The sequence below is a fragment of the Vollenhovia emeryi genome, unplaced genomic scaffold (genome assembly GCF_000949405.1).
Source record: "Vollenhovia emeryi isolate VEMERY1.0 unplaced genomic scaffold, V.emery_V1.0 DF939143.1, whole genome shotgun sequence".
Lineage (NCBI taxonomy): Eukaryota > Metazoa > Arthropoda > Insecta > Hymenoptera > Formicidae > Vollenhovia > Vollenhovia emeryi.
Window position 1 is genome coordinate 675,008 of NW_011967223.1, and position 20,899 is coordinate 695,906.

Consider the following 20,899-nt stretch of genomic DNA (forward strand, 5'->3'; position numbering starts at 1 on the left):
ACGGCGGAGGAACTAACGCGAGAATAGTACGAGAGGCTCGATCGTCTCGTAACTTTTGAGAAGACGGTTAATGCGCCAACGGCCCGAGCGACAGATCTCGGTCGCACGAAGCTCGCGAGACACCAATTCGCGATTCACGCACTCACCTCCGCACAAACGTTGATCCAATCAATATCACTTACTCGAACGGAACGTCCGCTTGATGAAAATCGAATCGCCTGGCTCGTTAAAACCGCATTTATACGAATTAAACGCGACACCGCACCGGCCCCGTCCGTGAAGTTCCACCAGAGACCGCGCGAAAAATGGCTGCCAACCTCACGCGCAGAAACGACGCTCGGACCGCACTGTCGCACTGCACGGCCAAGTAAATGGCGGTAAACTCAAAAGACGCAGGAACAGATCTCGATGTCGTACGAGCGGGGCGTCTCTCCGACGAACGTACCAACATGTCCACGGGATATGCGCATTGCCGAATAAAAACTTTCGTATCACGGATACGTCACGAATGTCCAAGTTTACGCGAACACCCTTCGACGGTCCGCGCATTAGAATCGATCGAGTCGTTACGTCGGAAACTGGAAATACGGCGCGGACGTGAATCTCGAGTACAAGCGTCGCTAATGAAGCGACTAAATAGCCATTTGTCCCTTCCGTTATCTGCTTTGAATCCTTCTCCCTCGAGTAAATTAATCGCGCCGGTTATCCACTTGCCGCCGGACAGCCCGCGGGTCGTTGAGCGCGGAGATTGAGCGATCGCACGGGCCTACGATCGCCGATCGTTTGTAGATAGAACGATCGAGAAGTAATAGCGCGACGACACGAACAAGCCGTACCTGCTCGCTCGAGCTCCGCCGTGCGAATGATACCGGCGCGACCTTGCGTTCGAGCCGCCGCGGCGCCGGCCGGCGGCGGTTGCTGTTCACGTAAACAACACGTCACGCCGCGCCGAGCGTGTTTTTGTTACGATACACAAAAGAAATATTCGCCGGATATTTCTTTCGTGTATCGTAACGTTTGAATTTGAAAACTGATTTCGGGACCGTCGTCGTGCGTTTTATTCTTTGTGGACTCATTAGCGCCGCTAATATCCCACTCGTCGACGAATCATTTCTCACTGGGATATATGTGTGTGTTTTAAAAGATATATTATTCCGTTTTAAGCAAACAAGTAAATGGTTGATAAATTATCCCGTTTCAAGAGAGTTATTGAATATGTCTATTGCTTATTGAGGAGCAGAATTATTCTTCAGGATATATTCGTACAACTTTTGTATCCTTTTCGTCTAAATTTTGGCCTCCTTTTGCTTGTTGAGTAGAATTTCTCTTCGTTTGACTGAAAACAGGATATATTCGTACAATTTTTGTATAATTTTCTCCTAAATTTTTGCCTCGTTTTGCTTATTGAGGAGTAGAATTTCTCTTCGTTTAACTGAAAACAGGGTATATTCGTACAACTTTTGTATCCTTTTCTTCTAAATTTTTGCCTCCTTTTGCTTATTGAGTAAAATTTCTCTTCGTTTGACTGAAAACAGGATATATTGGTATAATTTTTGTATAGTTCGCTTCTAAATTTTTGCCTCGTTTTGCTTATTGAGTAGAATTTCTCTTCGTTTGACTGAAAATAGAGAATATATTCGTATAACTTTTGTATCGTTTAACATATGATGTTAAAAATTATGTGTATGACAGAAAGAGAGAATTTAATAAATCAAATTATAATTTTAATAAGAAAATGCGATTAAAATGCCGCACAGAATGTAGTACTTTAATCTTGTCAATAATAAATAATCTTGATTTATTAAAATTACACATAATTTTACTTTTCTCAGGACTGAAAGATCGAGTTGAATTAATATAAAAAATCCGCTTTTAAAATATTATTAAATATAATATCGATATAAAGAACATCTTGTTAAAAATTAATATTGTATAAGACATTTTGTTCTCTATTCATATAAAATATCGATCTATACAAGTTGAGTAATTGCACAATGGAAGAAAGCGATCATTGATTATTTCATTTTGTGTACTATTAAGGCATTATATATGCCGCTTCTACACACAGAAAAATATATACTAATAGAAAAATATATACCTGCAAGGAAATATTATTTGTTCCAAGTATTTGATAAGTTTATATATCCGCAAATCTGTCATGATGTCGTCGCAAGTGTTACATTTACTCAAAACATATTCTGGTTCTTAGTAAGTCTAGTACTTCAAACAAGAATACATAGAATTATTTGGAGCAAAACAATTTTGTTTCTTCTGATTTTACTAAAAGAAGCATACAGAATTCTTCAATAAGTTTTATAGTTTTCTTCAAAGAAGAATAAATTCTTTCTTTTAGTATAAGATGGCAAGCTTTTCTAAGACTAGTATCAAGTATATCTCAAAACTATTATTAAGAAAATATTCTTTGTTGAAGCAAACGATTACTTAAACGGAATAAAATAAACTGAATAATTACTGTTCTTGACTGTACAATAATAATTTTCTGTGTGTATCATATTGCAGGTGCGCGAATGATGTATCGATACCTGCCGAAATCGGTGGGTCTCAGGCGTATTACCTTGCACAAGTCGATGTCGCAAGGCGATAAGATGTATCTGTTGATCTGCGAGTGCTCGCAGCTGCAAGACAATCTATCCGCCGCGGCAATACTTCTGCCGGCACTTCGTGCACGCCTATGCGGATACATCGGGCTCTACAGACCCTCCGTGTGCTTCTGATTCCTCACCCGGCTGGTAGAGTCTGCGAGGAGCATCTTTTCGAGTCGCATTACTACGTATAACTCTGCAGAAAAATCCGAGCGAAACGGTATCGTATCAAATTCCAGCGCTTTTACTGCACGATTCTATTCGCGAGATACGCCGACACCTTTCGGTGTTGATAGCGAAATGATATCGAGCATCGCCAAACGTCGATTAACACTTGTATTTTTAATCAACATTTATTTCGATTGCAGGAACATAATGCCATAGCGGGATACAAGGTGCGATACTGATTTGCAGGAACCGAGGAATATAATTCGTCGCAAACGCCGTTAACGAACGGGACACTGTGATTTCTTATCGTACTACCTATTATAAGGGGCGCAACTTCGTATACGCTTTAGACGAGTCTCGTCGATGATCGACGAAACGGCTTGCATGCTCGATTAGATATGCAACTGGACCTATTTGTATTTTTCGACTTTACTATCTCGTTTCATTACGCAAGCGAGCATTGCCCGAGTAGGGTAACCGAACGAAGTGGAAATTCAATGTATACAGGGGACGAATAGCAATAAAATCGACAGGCTGCGGAGAAAAGTTTTGTAATATATACGTAATGTAAAATAATATAAAACGAGCGTTCGATCCATCTCGTGCTGATGCGAGGACCTTCATTTTTTTTTTGGAAGATGGGAACATTCCATGCGCCGGCATGGAAGAAATAACACGTGTTGCCGATCAGAGGCGTTTGGTCATCCTACGGGCATCGCGGTATATACAAGCATAACGATATGCGCAATACATACTTTTATTACTATTGATAACTATCGAATAATCGCTAATTACATATCATACTCGATAAACTGTGATATTTGAACCAGCGGCGTATATATCACACAATGGGAAAACTCCTCTTGAAACCTACTCTTGGGAAAAAAAAACAATGTTACTCTCGAAATCAATTTAGGTGACTTAGGCACAAGGTAGTGGAACTTCGAAGGCCAACGCGGTAGAACGTAACTTGAAATCTTCTCGATTATATCTTCAGATTTGATATTATATATCCGTACACGCGGATTTTATGCTCGCGAAATTCGACTCGTCATGTACATGGGTAAATTATATTCTTAGAAATTTTAACAAAATATGTTTTATTTCTAACTATATCTCACTCGTTTTCCCTCTCTTTCTCTCTCTCTCTCTCTCTTTCCAGCTTGTAAAATAAAATTATTTTTTACAGATCTTATTTCACAAACAGTAATTTTATCGTCTCTAAAGAAATTAACAAATAAAATATACGCAAGTATATTTGTCATTGTTTTAAGAAGATATGTGTGCGACCATAATTTTATTTGGAATCGTAACTCCATTTAATGTAACGAGTTTAAAAACTTGGATTTTGTTCACACACAGTCTAAAAATTCTTTCCGTATACACGAAAGAGAGATGAGAATAGAACGGCATGCGCAGGAAAAGCTTGCAGATCCCATTTTTAGGTGCCTATAGCCATTTTAGGGAGTGAAAGAGTAGCGTGAGTTGGCATTGTAGTACAAAAGAGATTGTATAGCCAATATACGCTTGTTGCATACAGACAATAGATAGGGCGATTACGCAGGCGTGATCGTCAACCGGTAGATTTGTAATAAAACATCAGACCCGTGTGACGGCGTACCTTATCATACGCCCGAATTGTATACTCGCAGAACACAAAGTGGAACAAAATGCTCTTAATTTAATGAAAAGGAAAGGACGGAAGTTGGAAAAACTTTGCACTTTTACTGTGATCACACGCGTATCATGTTCGATACACACATTCGTGTGTGCGATTCAGCGCGGCAAAACAAGCGCAATATTGTAAATGCCACAATCAGCCAATATTGTCCAGTCTATGATACGTATGTACATCGTGAAAAACAGTAACAAATTATAATTAAAACGCGTCAACAAAATATTTGACTATTACATTCTCCTTTCTCCCGTCGTACTGAAATATATTTCGATTGTACGTTGAATTTCGCACGTGCACAGGCAAATTTCAACGTGATGTTATTTTAACAGAGACTGGACACTCTATATCAACCCTTTCAGTAACAATTTAGACAAAAGAAATTAAAAATCCTCTGCCTAATTTAAATTTAACCATAAAAACGCTTTTCTCGTTTTTGTCACCTTTTATTGATTACATATGCAGTTTTGTCCGCTACTAAGAAACCGGAGAGAAAAGTAAGAGACGTTTCTTACAAGACGCATGAAAAGTTACATTTGATTCGTAGTACTGAAAGGGTTAAAACACATACCGCTTTTGTTCTTCGAGAAAAGAAACTCTGCCTACAAAAAAAACTTTCGCTCTGCATAGAGGAGTATAAACTCTTCAAAGTAACAATCGTACAAAGCGTCACGTTTCTCCAGTCAAGCCTGGCAGCAGATTATCTCGCAAGAGAATACGAATTTCTTTGGATATTGTACCAGGACGCATATGTAAATGCGACGAATTTGTATGATACGAATTGTTACTTCGCAATTATAATAGATTTATTATTACATCGTGTACAACGAATAACAATAAATTACTTCTAACATTAAACGTCGGTCATTTTCCTTATCGATAAAATACAAGTGTTTCCTGAATTTATTTTGGTTAATATATACACAGGCGTTTCCTCACAAAGTATCTAATAGGAAAAGAATAAGATTCTCTGTGGACACATAAATGTATATAATTATATCACAGATATATTTAGTTGGACGTTTAATAGCCTTTAGGACCTCTAAACCGACGTCTTCCATCAATCTGTGTGAAAGGAAAGAAAACAAATTGTGTTAATATACGTAGAGGAAAATCCCCTACCATGAGATAGGATTCTAATAAGAGACAGCAGACTTTCAACGTCCAAGTTCAATCGTCAAATCTTTTCTCGCAACGATTACACGATCTAACGATCAATTTTCAACAGAGTTCACTCCCAGGGCGATAAATTCATGGCGAAACCAACAGATCGCCTATTAATTTTGCAGCAACCCCGCTAATCTCATATTAGGAGTCTATCTCACAATAAGGGACTTTCCTCTAGATAATCTGCAAAGGTGCGATTTCTTTAGAGAAAAGGTGCGCACTTCCTCCTCCTGGTATTCAGAATTTGATGCAAATCCGTTTATACTTACTAGAGAATGCTTGCAATCAAAGAATGTGTTGCGCAAGGCGAAACATTCGTCGGGAACCGTGCCATTTGGTGACCGGAGGCATTCTCTGGGGGTGCGCTTGTACTGTCAAAGAGATAAACACTTGTTCAAACCAAGAATAGAGAGAATAACGTGCCTTTTTACGATATCTTCTTACGTACGAAGCCAGGCTGCTTCGGAAACCGGCAATCGAAAGCTTTCAATCTCCAAATATGAAATCTGCATCGATACAGCTATTCGTTCGGAAAATATGAGAGATCGGAAAGATTACAACGAATAACGCGACAAGGCGTATTTCTCACGAAACGTTTGTGCACGCGTAACGAACGTAAAGTACGCCGTTGGTTGCAAAGGCAACGCGTTGTAGGTTAGGGCGGTTTCACTCACGATTTTGCAACAGTCGCTTTTAAGCAGGCACATCTTGAGATCGGCGCGAATGTTCGCGCACCGAGACTTGTCCTTCAGCGTCTCGCCCTCTTCCTCGTATTGCATCATCCTGAACGGCACGCGATTTCTCCACCGTCGACGCGCCAAGCTCGTCTCGCGCAGGACGCCCGACCTAACCTAACCTCGACTCACGCAGCGCGCTCCGCGCCGAGGCCACTGCGTGCCTCGTAAACGCACGTCCATCTGTCAACTGTAACAGCACGCTTCCGGGACACGTACGAGCATTCGCGCCGGAGGAGTGCAATTGCTCTCCGAGGATGATCGCAGTATGCCGCAAAAATTGGTGAACTCGATGTTCGAGGAGCAGAAGGCCGCTAGGTAACTTTCGAGGTTATCCGCCCCGGATCTTACCAATTTTCGCGCATCATTATTTACATAAATCTCTCGCGACGTAAAGTAACGAGCGAGTTTACACTACATCGATCGCACGAGTAATTGCGTTACACGTACAATAAATTGACAAGTCAGTCGCGGTCGATTGTGTCGAACGTTCCCTCGTGGGAAACGTTTGTCGTTTTCAAGGAAATTGACAAGCATCCCGGGTCTAATCTGCAATGTGTTCTTCGCATCGAGAAACATTCTATTTTGTACAGGCAAATCTCAATATACTTGAACAATTTGTCGACAATGCATAATTGTGCAGTGTATAGTATGCAGTTTGTCAACACGCACCAATTTTTTAATCATGTTCATTGGATATAGAATAAAATGCTTCTAGACGCCAAGATTGTAGATTGGGCTCCACTGTATCAAGTGCGACATAAATGCAAGGCTCTTTTTAACAAGTGAAATAAACTCTTAGGCAGACGATTCATCTGCGTGGACGAGAGAGTTCCCCGCATTATGTGTTTTTACACTCCGACGAGGAAAGTAGCGCAGACGAGGATGGCATCTCTCTGCACGCTATCAAGCGGCCCGCGTCGTTGCGCAAAATTCAGGTGATCAACGTGCAAGTAAAAGCCGAGGACACGCTGCAGGCGTTGGCCCTTCGGTACAGATGCACAGTGAGTAGGAAGATGTGGTGCACGTGCGGCATAAAGATACGCATTCCTATATCTTTATGCCTACTTTCATAATTTACGTCACGTAATTTTAGATATCTGAATTGAAACGAATTAATAAAATCGACAAAGAGAATGAAATATATGCTAAGCCTTACATTAAGGTGCCAGTGCAACCATTCTCTATTTTGACTGAGGCGTCGCCCGAAAGTCACGGCGATAATGCCACGTCGGAGCAGCGCCAAGGGGAGGCACCGGCAGTGGTGGAAGAGCAGTTGATAGACCTGGGCGCTTCGTCGACCAGCACAGAGTCCTCGAACGCGGAAATCAATGCCATCATATTAAACTCGGTATGCGAACCTTTGTCGACCTACAACAGTGCCAATATCCCCGAGACCCCACACAGCGAGCACGACGCCTTGCTGGACGGTACCGAAAATGCAGAGGCAGCTGAATCCTGCGAAACGGACATGTTTAAATGTTCCGGCGATAACTGGGGGCTGTCCTGGACGCAGCTGCTCGTATTCTCATTACTTTTAAGTTTTGCAGGGCCTATTATATATATACTTTATATAGCGGAATATTCAATTAAAGCAGATAATATAACCGTAAGTAATTGATATTTCGCGTAAAGATATACATTTGGATAGAGAGCTATAGGATAAGAAGATATATTTTGCATATAGATATGTAATGTATGTATATAATTATATACATATTTATTATTTCCAAGTTGACTAAGTAAACTGCACGAGAATTTGCATCATTGTCTAATTCGTTATCTCGTAGATGTAATGGTTTCCTTACACGTTATCTGACAAAGCGTTTGCCAACGTTTTACTAGCATTAGAGTCGAAAGTTACATATTCATTTCTATATCGAGAATATATTTTCTTACCCTATTTTTGTATCGTAACAACGTAAAACTGTCCTTTGTATCGAATCAATTGAGTGAGATCTTTTTATTAAAGCTACAACTATTATTAATAAGAAATTCTAATATAATATTGGATTAAATATATTAACATTATTTCATCTAGAAAAGCTATTGTTACGCTATACCAAATGTAAATGTGATAAATTTTTTACGAAATTGATCTAATAAAAATATGACTACTATTATAGGAAATTAGTATAGAAAATATTTAAAAATTATAAGAAATCTCTACATAAACATCGGTGCCTTCAGAACTTTAAACTCTTGTTAATATTAGTCTGTTATACATTTGTGATTAGAAATATTTAAACTTTAATATTGCAAATTGAGCAATAATTATACAATTTTATGAAATATATTAGTTTGTTACGTATATCAAACTATAATATTCTCTCTATCATTTCTATCTTAACACAAATATGACATTAATGATCTTCTCTCTGAAAGTTAAACGTTTTACAATTTATGACAATAATAATCGCTAAGCTATATATAAATTATTTTTATATATTAAACACTTCTTGTTAAAAATTGCTGAAATATATTTAAAAAAATTAAGTTGTGTATGTTATTTAATGACTTTTAATTTTATAGTCTGCAATGTAACTAGAAAAATTAATTCCTTTCATCATTGGGGTTTTTATATAATTAAAAGTCATGTGATACAATATTCATCAAGCATGCAAATTATTTTTTAGAAAATACTTGAATTCAACATAATACATATTGAGGAAATGATATATGAAAAATGTATGTTAAGAAACATACAAAGATATATTTTCAGCAGTATCGTGCCTAGAATTATGGAATGACATAGTATTATTAAAATACTTGAATCATACGATATTTTTATAAATTTTATTTTTGTCATTTTGCCAGATTTCGAATATGAGAATTAAAGTACAAATAGTATAATCACATTTGGTTGTGAAGTTTCGTACTTCTTTTCGTACCTCATTCTTGAAATCTGCCAAAAATAATCCTGTAATAATTAAAACAACAGTACATAAAACATGTTATAGAAATTTTGCATTAAAAATTTAAAGCAAAAATTAATTTGTAAATCAGTTAGATAATTTATCATCAAGGCATTCGTCAGTAGACCATCGTGATATAAAATATCATCATAAAAATGGGAATTAAAATCATCGCTAATACATAATTTTTAAGTTTAGAAGAAGAATAGACATATTTTTTGTGACATCATTTGAGCTCAATCGTAATGTAGTTACATACGCAAAATGTAAATTGCAAATAATGTTACAAACCTTTGCTGAGAAGATAGATGTTTAGAACTTTTTGAAGCTTTTCTTTGATCCCGTTCCTTTCGAAACCTTCAATACATTAAACCTTACTGTCTTGCTCAAAGGTCTGCATTCTCCAATGGTGACTACATCACCAATCTCTACATCCCTGGAAGACAATGTAATGTTCATAAATATTAACAATAACTCAATTACTCTGTTTCTTAAATACTCTTAATTTGTAATTCAGCTATATAATTTATCATCAAGGCATTCGTCAGTAGACCATCGTGATATAAAATATCATCATAGAAATGGGAATTAAAAGAATTTCAACGTTTCTAGAATAAACCAGATTACTTCCACGCTAGTGTACCTGAAACACGGGCTGAGATGGACGCTCATGTTCCGATGGCGCTTCTCGAAACGGTTGTACTTTCTAATATAATGCAGATAATCCCTGCGTATAACTATAGTACGTTGCATCTTCATCTTTTGTACAACGCCAGTGAGGATGCGTCCTCTAATCGATACATTGCCGGTGAATGGACATTTCTTATCGATGTAGGTTCCTTCGAGAGCCTGTAAACATTAATTAAACCCTCAAAATACATGAAACATCTTACGCCTTTTACTTTTACTAATAAATGTGGTAACACTCAGTGGGTGTGTGAGAAATATAGAATCTTCTTCAAGGTATCTTCAGAAGACCGTCGTGTTTATCATCATTTAATATTAAGTACATCCACGTTTCACAGTAATGTATTAAACATGAGACAAAATTACGTATAATGAATCAATCGATCTTTAGCAATTATCTCTAGCTCGACGCTTTTCTCATAAATCACTTCCTATTATACACGTTTCATAATCTTTATCTCGATATACATCTTGCTGAATTATCAACGCAATTCTCATAAACCAATGTGAAATAACTTGGGTCCTGTTTCACCAACGTTGTTTAATTTTAACCTTATGGTTAGCTTAATTCGCTCTTTGTCTCTTTCCAACTGTTTCTTTGAAAAGAGACAAACGTGAATTGAGCCAAGATTAAAGTCAAGCGACATTTGGCGAAACCGGACCTTAATAGTACGAATTTCTTCGTTCCTATTTCCATGTCTATCAATGCGGATTAATTCTAGTCTCAGTTTAACTTACGTTTTATCATTCTTTCAGTTCTAAGATTTAGAAGAGGCAAGTTGAAGCTGAAAATTAAAGTCAACCTGCATTGGTAGAAATGGCTAGCGTTAATGATTATCGATTGAGAATCAGAGAACGGGGGCACCGGAGCTATTGGAGGGCACTTTTACTCACTTCGCGAGGCGTCTTGAAACCGAGCCCGACGTTGCGGCTGTACCTCATAGGCTTCCTGCGCTTCGGGCCCAGACCTTTCTTGCGGTTAAGAAAGATCGTGGGTTGCTTCTGAAACGCACGCTCGCTCTGCAACAAACGAAATTGTACGGATTACGCGCCCTTCTTACAGCAACACTCCCTCGTGGCCGGATCTCGGTGCACGCGGGCGACCTAACCACGTGCCGCACCGAGCTCTAACCGCTCGAACCGCCCCAATCATCCCGAGCGACGTTTTCGCTTTCTGCGCGCGAGTATCCGCGACGCTCGTCATCGCGCGAGCACAACGCGGTTTCGTAGAATAACGCCGTGTTGCGCGGGGAAATAAACTTATTTACGATCGTAGCGTCGAACACGTACCTGATCAGCCATTTTGCCAGTCTGAAAGAACGACGTGAACCGGAAGAGCGAGCAGCACACTTCAGTGGTGTGGTTTGCAGTGTGGCCAACGCAAGAGATACATATTAGAGACCCCCCCCTCTCTCTAATCAGTGTCTGGCCATAAGAAAGCGCCCTGTGATTGGTCCGCCATTATTGTCAATTCGCGCCAGTTTTATAATGCGGTAATTATTCAGTTTAGCTTCCTCGCCTGAAAGAAACAGATATCTCGCGCGGTTCACACATGAAATTTGTACGTCCAAGAATCAAAGCGCCAGCTGACTTAAAATTACTTCTTCATTGCGATAATTATGGACGATAATTGCTTCTCTAATCGATGCTTGTGTTCGGACGTATCGTCTCGTATCGTCGCATTGCTCCGGAAAGTATCTTATAAAGAACAACGTTGAGACGTCTTTTAATAAAGACGTCATAAAAAAGACGAATTGAATTCAATGAAAGAGCGTGGAATTCAATCTTTCCCTGCGTTTATTGATCAAAACCGCGTGCAATTTTGTGCTTCCGTGCTACATAGAAAAGTATGCATAAAAGAACATCTTGAGCAATGGTTACATCTTTACATCAACCCGAAAAATTTTTAAATATATATAGTAATTTACTAATTACCTAACTTACTAAAATTACTAATTATATTAATTACATATATCTTAATTACATTACATTATGTTTCCTTTCTAGTATATCTGTTACATAAAAGTATAATTATAATTACGATTAAATTATACAATAGTGCATATATAATGTAGAATTATATTATATATAATTACATTTTATTACATTTATATATGATTATGTATAGGCAATTTTTCATATTCTCAAACTTTACAACTTTTAGGACAAAGCCAAAATTAGCTAATGTTCCTTGTACGAACAGAAATTATATAAGAGAAACATATTATGAATGTTTTCTTTTATGTTTAATACAAGTATATAAACATATTAAGTATATATGTATATATGTATATGAAAAATTTTTTCCAGGAAGAGACGCGATAATCAACATTTTTACTTGTGTCTTAACTTACTTGTGTGTAACAGAGCAAAAGTATTTTCATTTAATAATACAAATTTTCGTCATGTTTTATAATAAACTGTCGTTATCAATAATAAACGTGTGATAGTCATCATGTAATAGTAATCATTGTTACGTGTCAATATCGCGATTGCAGTATTAGCAATCGTTGTATAATGAGACCCTAATACGCATTGAAATACATAGTCATATTCGAGTTGCAAATGAAAATTATTGAAAAAAATAAAATAAAAATAGGAGCAGCATCGAAAATGTCAAGAAAATTACAGACAATTATATATATACATATATGTATATGCACATTGCAATACGTTAACTATTACAGACCGAATCAGCGCGAACCATAAATCAGATAGCATTTTCTTGAAAGTGACATCAACGCTGTTTTTTCCATGTTATTTTCTTTACTTGTCGGTATTTGTTCCATTCTGCCTATCTGCTATGTCTTTGCACATAAGATAAATCTCAATTGGTGTCGTCGATTCGCCAATCTTAGTGGAAACTGAACGTTTACACCTGCTGCAGACAATTTTCCCGGCATTCTTCATATGATCTCTGAAAATATTCAAGAAACGAACTATATGTAAGTTGATTCGATCGAACAATGGCGTTTCTTGCAATAAGAATTCATATGCTTTTTGTAGCTTTTCGGCAATTACACGAATAACTTACATTTCCATGTAGCTTGTCATGCATTCTTTGCAAAAGAAACATGTTAATACTGAGGCATGTTTTTCAACATCCCTCCCAACATTTCTCTTTCGTCTCTGCTGTCGCTGATCCTCTCTGCTGATGCAGCTCCCCATCCTCAACCTAAAACATACAAATGCCACGTGATTATTCCTTAAGAAAATCTAACGGCAATTTTAGAATAACTGAATAACTAGCTTTCCCTCCATTCTGTTCTGCAACAATATATTTAAAATTGGTTTAATACATAGAGGAAAGTCCCTTATTATGAGATGAGACAGCGGGATTTCTGCTAAATTAATAGGCATCGTCTGTTGGTTCCACCATGAATTATTGCCCTGGGAGTGAAATCTATTTAGTGGAGAATTCATTGCTAGATCGTGTAATCGTCGAGAGAGAAGATTTGTCTTCGAATTTGGATGTTGGAAACCTGCTATCTCATGTTAGCATATCTCATGATAGGACACTATCCTCTACATCTCTTTTAAAAATTGATCGTAATGTTTGCTATGTGTTTTAAAGCTTTACACGAACGTGTTCAGCTCGACAAAGTTACGACATATGTTCAACAATAATACAAAGTTGAAGAAAATTTGTGCATCAGTACAATCTAGTTTTACTTGGAATAATTAAATATACTCAAGTCGCAATTTGCTCACTTTGACAAACGCTTACTCGCTCGATTGACACAGACTTTCAAGGTGCATAAAAAGAAATACGACATATTGAATTTCTACAAGCATCCCTGAACACGCGGTTACTTAACTGCATGTTGTATATTGAACACTTCGTTATTAGATATTTTTATATGGAAATACGTACTAATTGAATTATCTCAGCACTGTCACTCAGCTCTCTCAGCACAAGTTTAGCGATCGTTATCCTGTGCTTGTGTTCTGTTGAGAGACTGTGATAGCAGCTAATTATTTGTGTTATTGTAACGATGTTTATTATAGATTTATCAATATTTTCTTCACCTTTTACAAAAGACGAACAAATGGAATTTTCCAAAGTAACGTACAACGTGATGAAACATAATGTGTGTGTGTGTGTGTGTGTGTGTGTGTGTAAGATTATATTAAATTTGCATTGATTTTTCAAATTCAAATTTCTACATTAATTATCATTCAGGTTGATATTATTAAAGCTAAGTAACAGAAATGTATGTATGTTATTTGACGGTATCGTTCAATTTGCTGTTATCGAAATGCACCACGACAATAGTACAACTAGATTTGTAATTCTCGCGATTGTTGCTGCTTAAATGCGAAACTTAAAATTCTTCAAGAATGTCTCTCGTGAAATATTATACGTATAATACGCATTGCATACCGCGTGCAATTGTTACGTGAATCGCCAATCGGTAATCAACGCTAAAGCGGGGTCTTTTCATACCCCGACGAATTCTTAAAAACGCCATATTTGTCTCGTAGGAAGTTTGCCTTCATACAGATTCATTATCTTCATAGGAATGTGTCCCCAGCGAGAAATGACTCGTCGATCGATGTCGAAACGATGTCGAGTCGACATTTTGTTCTAACGTTTGCAAATTGCGGACTGCAAGTCGCTTTCTCGCGCGCGGCTGAAAGTAAAATCCATTCTGCATTTGTTACGTCGCCTAGCGAATCCACCTCTGCGAGGAATCGCGGTTTAAAACCGCGTCCACAGGAGACGTTGAGAGAGGCTGCAGTAACGAAATAACACTTGGCTGAACCGAAGGGGGCAATGTATTGCGGTTGTGCCCTGTCCTGCGGTTATCCACGCAGGGGCGCAGACAATTTCAGCTTTTACGATCACTCTCGACGTGACAAGTGCGAAAATATTGCTGTCCGTGCCGCACGCGAGATTTTTTTGCCCGCATTACCCGTACGAAGCGTGCGTAGACGTCGCCGCGAGCGCAAAAAGAAAACAAAAAGATTGCCATAACGCGGCGCATTACATTTGCGGTTGTCGCGATTATTCCATCTCGGTTCGGTTTTCACGCGGTGGAACCCGATGAAAAAAAGAAACAAAACGTCGAATCCAATATCTCCGCATTTATTACTCGGAGCTGCGTCCTCCGCCTTGCCCCTCCGAGCCATGCACGAACTTTGTGTCGAGAGCTACGTAAAAGAAACGCATTGATATACTTTTCGTTTGCATAACAATCCAGTGAGAAATGATTCGTCGATCGACGTCGAAACGACGTCGAATCGACATCGACACCGTCGATTCGTCATCATTTCGACGTCGATCGACGAATCATTTCTCACTGGGAAGGCGCATAAAAGCCTAAACTTTCTCGTCAAATATAAATTTATACAATTATATTATACGACGCCCTTTAGTGTTCGTATTTCGGCTTTCTCAGGCCTGTTAAGAACAACACGTCTACTCATATACATTATTTACAGCATTTTACAGAAATAAATCGTGACGTTTACTCATCACGTAACCTATGGGCAGGAAAATTTATCGGCCGAAAGGACTTATCGACCTCGTTAGTTTTCACCATTTGAGTACCAACGCGCTCCGTCGGATGGCGCCACGACCCTCGAAATGGCTCGCTTCGGTAGCGTCGCGGCCGGGCGACTCGCGCCAACGTGAAGTTTGAACGGCGGAGCTACGCCTCTTCCTCGCGGCTTGTTCACTCGTCGTCGTCGCGATCAGCACGAATATTCGCGAGTAACATCGAGCGAGACGTCGCCGATCGTCGCGGCTCGCCGGGGGACGCGTCGGAGGCATCCGATCGTCGTCACGAGTCTCGTAATCGCGAGTGTCCGAAATATCTCAAGCGCGCGCTTTGACGGCCGCCATGACAGTCTCGCTGGCGTCGGTGCGGCGGAGGCAGTGAGCGCGTCGCTCCGCTGTTAATCGCCGATTTCGCCCGGCGAAAGTGCGCGACCTACGCAAATTTTGGTCGGAGGTGATCGTCGGAGGGACGAGCTACCGCTGGGACGCGTCGGTTGTCCCGGATTCTCGCGATCGGCGCCTTTTCGACCGTCGCGACCGACAACTTCGTCGCGGTAACCGTCGCACGGCTCAAGTAAGTACAGATTCCAGTGCCTACGTCACGCGAAAACGACTCTTACGTGCTCTCGGGTGGCACGGATCTCGGGGGAGACGCGATTTTGAGTGGAAAAGTGCGCGTTTCGAGTACATTCCCTCAGAATACGCAACGTATTCGCGATACACGTCGTATATATCGGTGTGCATGCTGCATCTAATGGAAAATTTCGTGACCGGGTATGTTCGAAATATCTCAAGCGCGCGCTTCGACGGCCGCCATGACAGTCTCGCTTGGCGTCGGTGCGGCGGAGGCAGTGAGCGCGTCGCTCCGCTGTTAATCGCCGATTTCGCCCCGCAAAAGTGCGCGACCTACGCAAATTTTGGTCGGGGGTGATCGTCGGAGGGACGAGCTACCGCTGGGACGCGTCGGTTGTCCCGGATTCTCGCGATCGGCGCCGTTTCGACCGTCGCGACCGACAACTTCGTCGCGGTAACCGTCGCACGGCTCAAGTAAGTACAGATTCCAGTGCCTACGTCACGCGAAAACGACTCTTACGTGCTCTCGGGTGGCACGAATCTCGGGGGAGACGCGATTTTGAGTGGAAGAGTGCGCGTTTCGAGTACCTTTCCTTGTGAACACGCAACGTATTCGAGATTCACGTCGTATATATCGGGTGTATATTGCATTTTGCCTCTAATAGAAAATCTGCGCTGAGTATAGCTTTATCGACACAGTACACCCTCAGAAAGGATACCTGTTACTGATTGTGAGACAAAAAATATTCTTGACGCATTTACATCTCTCACAACCTCATTTAGTATAAAAATATATATCAAAATAAAATTAGTAATTCTTATTCTCCCCTTTCGAGTTAAAAAAGATTGACTTACTATATTGAGACAAGAGTAACTTATACATATAAATGTAAGTTTATATATTCTTGCGTACAGAACAAAATTTCCGCTCCGTCTTACAACGCACGAAGACAAAAGACGATACGCACTTCCGTTTTATTCTAGATTTTAGAATTTTTTATTTAAGATTAAAATATTCCTTTCTCTATACTAAATATGATTGGCGCTATATCGATCCTATTTTATGATACATTGAAGGGTAATAGCATTGGATCCGGAAATTTTTTCTATGGGTGTACGAACAGATATAACGCCAGTTCCTCCAAGGGAACTTGGTGCGATCACGATATTATTTGCACGGTGAATTTGCATGTGCGTAAGAATTAATAATTGAAACGAGCAGTATATACTTATACATATATGCAGTAATTTTATTTATTGTGATGATGTATGTAGTATTTCAATATGCAATGATTATGGCAGTGGCGGCGATTATTTTTCACACTCGCCGCTATCACTGCCTGTTGCTTTATAGATATGATTTACGGGTACACGGAGAGAATGTTCTCTCAAAATTTATCCTGAGACTCGTGTAATCGTCAGACAACGCGGCATGTCGAAGTATTTTATGAGTTTTTTGGTAATTTTACTAGTAAATTTTACTAGTAAAATGTACTGTAAATCTTCGAAAAACTCTCATAAAGTTGTTCAAAATGCCATGTTGTTCCACGATTACATGATTTTCAGGATAAATTTTAAGAGAAAATTTTCTCCGTGTATGCTTTATAGTTGCTTTATAAATTAGAAAAATGAAGTGGTCGTAATTAGCGTTTTGATTATTAAAGTTTAAAATTTCGTCAATTATTGAGGTTTATCAATCGCTAAAATCCTTGAAATCTCGGATGTCGAACGCGGGGCGCGGGTTCCGAGAAATGACGTAGCGTCGTAAACTTCGGTCGCAAACAGTCTATTCTCATTGTACCAAATCATTCACGCGGCGATAGTCAAACGAGTCGATTAGCGGGCCGCGCCGCTCCGGATATCGTATCAGTCTTTCTCGATACGCGTTCGCGACAAGTACTGCAAGAAACCGCGATCGATATCATCGCGTGATCGCCGAATCCTCGCGATTTGCTATCGGTGCTCGGTGAAACGGCAGGACAGATATCTCGCGCGATTCACACGTGAAATCTGTACGTTAAAAAATGAAAACGCCAGCTAACTTGAAATTACACTTCTTCATTACGACTTTTAATCATTTCAACTGCCAAACACTTAAAGTAGTCTCAAAGATTTAGTTTCTCTTTCATTCTCGCAGCCAAGATTGATCCTTGCGAAAGCTTCATCACGGAATTTCATACAAATTCATAAAATTCTGTGCATGATTTAATTGAAACGTGTAAGATTGATATAAATAGCGATTGACAGTGGTCGCGATTACTTTTCGCATTTTTTAGCCGCTGCTTGTAATTTTATAGATTGGAAGAACGGAGTTGCCGTAATTAACGTCGCGATTGTTACCCTCGTAAGATTACGTGCGTGATTTAATTCAAATATATATAGTGATTATACATATATGTGGCATTTATATAATTGGCGGTGATCGCGATTTACATTAGCCGCGAGCCACTGTTCGCAGTCGCTCCTCGTGGATTAGAAGAGCCGTAATTAGCGTTATGTCCGTATTACGTTAATAAGATTATATGCTCGACTTAATTCAAATATGCAGTGCTCGTAGTATGATATTTATATAATTGGCGATCGCGATCATTTTTTGCACTAATCACGACCATTGCTCGTAGATTAAATGCATGGAATCACTGTAAATAATACTGCGATCGCTACAAAACTCGCCGCGAGACTTTATATTACTGAAAATAAACCTATTGCATAAAAATGAACGGTACATCCAGTGCCCGGAGAAATAATAGGCGAACGTAGTGATCCGTGGCGGATATTTTGGCTCTTAAAAAAAACCTTAAGTCGCTTTTATTCAGAGACTTGTGCAATGCGAAAGCCCTAGACGCATATCTAACGAAGTTCATTATTTGCCGCGGATTATAATAATCGACGATGCTCGAGGCAAAATGCTCTATGCAACGAGATGCCGTTCTGTCTTACGTTTTGCGTTTCGCATATCGCGGCGTAGCTGACTCACGTGATTTTGCGATTTTCATGCGGGTTAACTTTCAAAATTTCCCAACGTATAATTAAGGGTGCAATTAAGTGCACGTAATTAAGTGCGTGTAATCAAGTGCGTGTAATCAAGTGCGAGCAATTTAAATGTGTGGAATTAAATGCGTGTGTGCCCTTTCATTCATCTCTTCTTTGGATTAATGCGGAGGATTTGCAACTTGGAACTTGCGGCGGATGGAGCAGCCTGCAGTATCCTGATTGGTGAGTCTCGCACTAATGATTCATTATTTATATATATATATGTATATATAATCGCGTGATATTGCACAATTGCCTTTTAAATAGTTTTTAAAACATTTTTATATTTTATATGTATAAATAATTTTTATTAAGTATTTAGCAAAAATTTAATCAGTCCGAACAGTGAGGGGAATAATTAAAAATACAGTTAACGCAGTCGACACAGCGAACACGGTTAATAATAGATTAACTAAGTTCGAAAGGTGCAAACTTTTTATTTATCGTATACATATTTCCGCGTCTGCTTTTCTAAGAAATATCGTTTTCTATTTTCTTCTTAATTATCTAGAAAGTGAATCTATTTTCGCGATGGGAATTCAGTTGAAAAATGTAGACGAGAAAAATATCAAGACTCGAGTAATTGAAGCAAGAAATATTTGAATGTCGGGATTAAACCAACGTGAGATTCTTAAAGGCAATTTAATAACTGTCGCGCAGTTATTAACTGCGTAAAAAAAAAACCGAGTCGATGGTGCCCCAGGCGAATTTTCTACGAGAGATCGCGGACCGCAGTTCCCAGGGGCTATAAAGTCCGACGATATTCGGTTATAAACCACATCCGTACGTACGCGTTTTAATTGTTGCTAACAACGTCCTTCTTCGGATGTAATCCGCGTCCGTTAAGATTCTTTGCCGCTTGAACGGCCTTTCCCACGGCGAACTCGCATTGCTTTGTCGCTGTGTTTCTGTTTTAAGTGAGATCTTTCATTACGTGCACGATAAGCAACGGTGCGTGTAGCGGACAATATTTAGTACGTTTAAATCAAGATGATATTTCAGAGCAATCGCAAATTGTGCTTGCAAAAATCCACAAGGCAAAAAATTTGGCCGAAAGACACTTTCTTGTTTGCCTCGCGGATAGACGCATTGCTGAAAAATTTGAGAAATTTGAATAATTAATTACTGCGAGATTGAAAATTTAATTAGCACAATAAAAAAGTTCCTCTTTCAATCGAATTGAATCGAAATTCGTAAATAATTGGATCTTGTAGAAACTCTCACGTTGGATACGTGAAATACCTATACCTCTTTCGTAAATTAACACGGTTCTTTCTCATCGGATACTTTCTGCGCGAACTGTAATTTTGTTATTTCGCTCTCACGTGTTCACGGATGATCGAATCGTCCGGTTCTTTTCGACGCGCGAAAATAGCACTGTAATGTTACGCAAAGTCGTACCCCTATCGCTGCTAATTAATCCAACGCCCGAGCCTCGACGTTGACGATCTCGCGCGTACGTTTAGTACAAACACTTTCGATTAGGAACTAATTCCGCCTTTACGAGGCGCGCACGTGGTTAAGTAACAGAGCGAGAAGTTATTAACATTCTTACTGCGATTTTTCCGCGGAGCCCGTACACGAAGGCGCGCCCGTTCTATTTCATTGATAGCAATGATTCATGCCCGCGATAGCTAATATCGCGCACGATAATTAGAGATCCGCGAGGTCGTAACGCGGAATCCGTCATTGCCGTCACTCGCCGGACGGACGGGCGCTCTACGAGGAGCGTCTTGCTCGCGGGACCGCCTGTAATTAGCTGCGATTGAACTTTCGTTGCTCATTGAGCCGCGCACCGCGTGCTCGAAGATTGTGTTTATTTTACTTACGAGCGGTCGTTA

At 39.5% G+C, this 20,899-nt stretch overlaps 5 protein-coding genes across 8 annotated transcripts in view; 2 read left to right on the forward strand and 3 right to left on the reverse strand.

Annotated features, from left to right (window-relative positions):
- Nucleotides 1-2,816, forward strand: part of LOC105566635 — a 27,163-nt gene extending 24,347 nt beyond the window's left edge. For both annotated transcript variants that reach the window (XM_012020797.1, XM_012020796.1), the window contains one exon: nucleotides 2,521-2,816. In XM_012020797.1, the coding sequence (XP_011876187.1) occupies nucleotides 2,521-2,735 (215 nt within the window). In that variant the 3' untranslated portion in view covers nucleotides 2,736-2,816. The remainder of the gene's footprint in view (nucleotides 1-2,520) is intronic.
- Nucleotides 2,817-3,512: 696 nt separating this feature from the next.
- Nucleotides 3,513-6,416, reverse strand: LOC105566633 (cytochrome c oxidase assembly factor 5). 2 transcript variants are annotated; one of them, XM_012020794.1, is made up of 4 exons: nucleotides 6,288-6,416; nucleotides 6,062-6,133; nucleotides 5,883-5,984; nucleotides 3,513-5,511 (listed from the first exon to the last, which is right to left on the reverse strand). In XM_012020794.1, the coding sequence occupies exons 1-4, from the start codon at nucleotides 6,393-6,395 to the stop codon at nucleotides 5,470-5,472; spliced, it is 324 nt and encodes a 107-aa protein (XP_011876184.1). In that variant the 5' UTR covers nucleotides 6,396-6,416; the 3' UTR covers nucleotides 3,513-5,469. The 2 variants fall into 2 exon arrangements, with proteins under 2 accessions (XP_011876184.1, XP_011876185.1); XM_012020795.1 differs by lacking the exon at nucleotides 6,062-6,133.
- A 175-nt stretch (nucleotides 6,417-6,591) lies between these two features.
- LOC105566636 (lysM and putative peptidoglycan-binding domain-containing protein 4) lies at nucleotides 6,592-8,838 on the forward strand. Of its 2 annotated transcripts, none has more exons than XM_012020799.1 (3): nucleotides 6,592-6,665; nucleotides 7,150-7,351; nucleotides 7,513-8,838. In XM_012020799.1, the coding sequence occupies exons 1-3, from the start codon at nucleotides 6,616-6,618 to the stop codon at nucleotides 7,966-7,968; spliced, it is 708 nt and encodes a 235-aa protein (XP_011876189.1). In that variant the 5' UTR covers nucleotides 6,592-6,615; the 3' UTR covers nucleotides 7,969-8,838. The 2 variants fall into 2 exon arrangements, with proteins under 2 accessions (XP_011876189.1, XP_011876188.1); XM_012020798.1 differs by having other exon boundaries at nucleotides 7,444-8,837.
- Nucleotides 8,839-9,121: 283 nt separating this feature from the next.
- LOC105566637 (40S ribosomal protein S11) lies at nucleotides 9,122-11,321 on the reverse strand. Its single transcript, XM_012020801.1, has 5 exons — nucleotides 11,240-11,321; nucleotides 10,844-10,969; nucleotides 9,906-10,111; nucleotides 9,554-9,698; nucleotides 9,122-9,267 (listed from the first exon to the last, which is right to left on the reverse strand). Exons 1-4 carry the CDS (start codon nucleotides 11,249-11,251, stop codon nucleotides 9,575-9,577), a joined length of 468 nt encoding a protein of 155 aa, XP_011876191.1. The 5' UTR covers nucleotides 11,252-11,321; the 3' UTR covers nucleotides 9,122-9,267; nucleotides 9,554-9,574.
- A 971-nt stretch (nucleotides 11,322-12,292) lies between these two features.
- Nucleotides 12,293-13,254, reverse strand: LOC105566638. The gene is made up of 2 exons (XM_012020802.1): nucleotides 12,984-13,254; nucleotides 12,293-12,866 (listed from the first exon to the last, which is right to left on the reverse strand). The coding sequence occupies exons 1-2, from the start codon at nucleotides 13,115-13,117 to the stop codon at nucleotides 12,716-12,718; spliced, it is 285 nt and encodes a 94-aa protein (XP_011876192.1). The 5' UTR covers nucleotides 13,118-13,254; the 3' UTR covers nucleotides 12,293-12,715.
- Nucleotides 13,255-20,899: the final 7,645 nt, after the last annotated feature.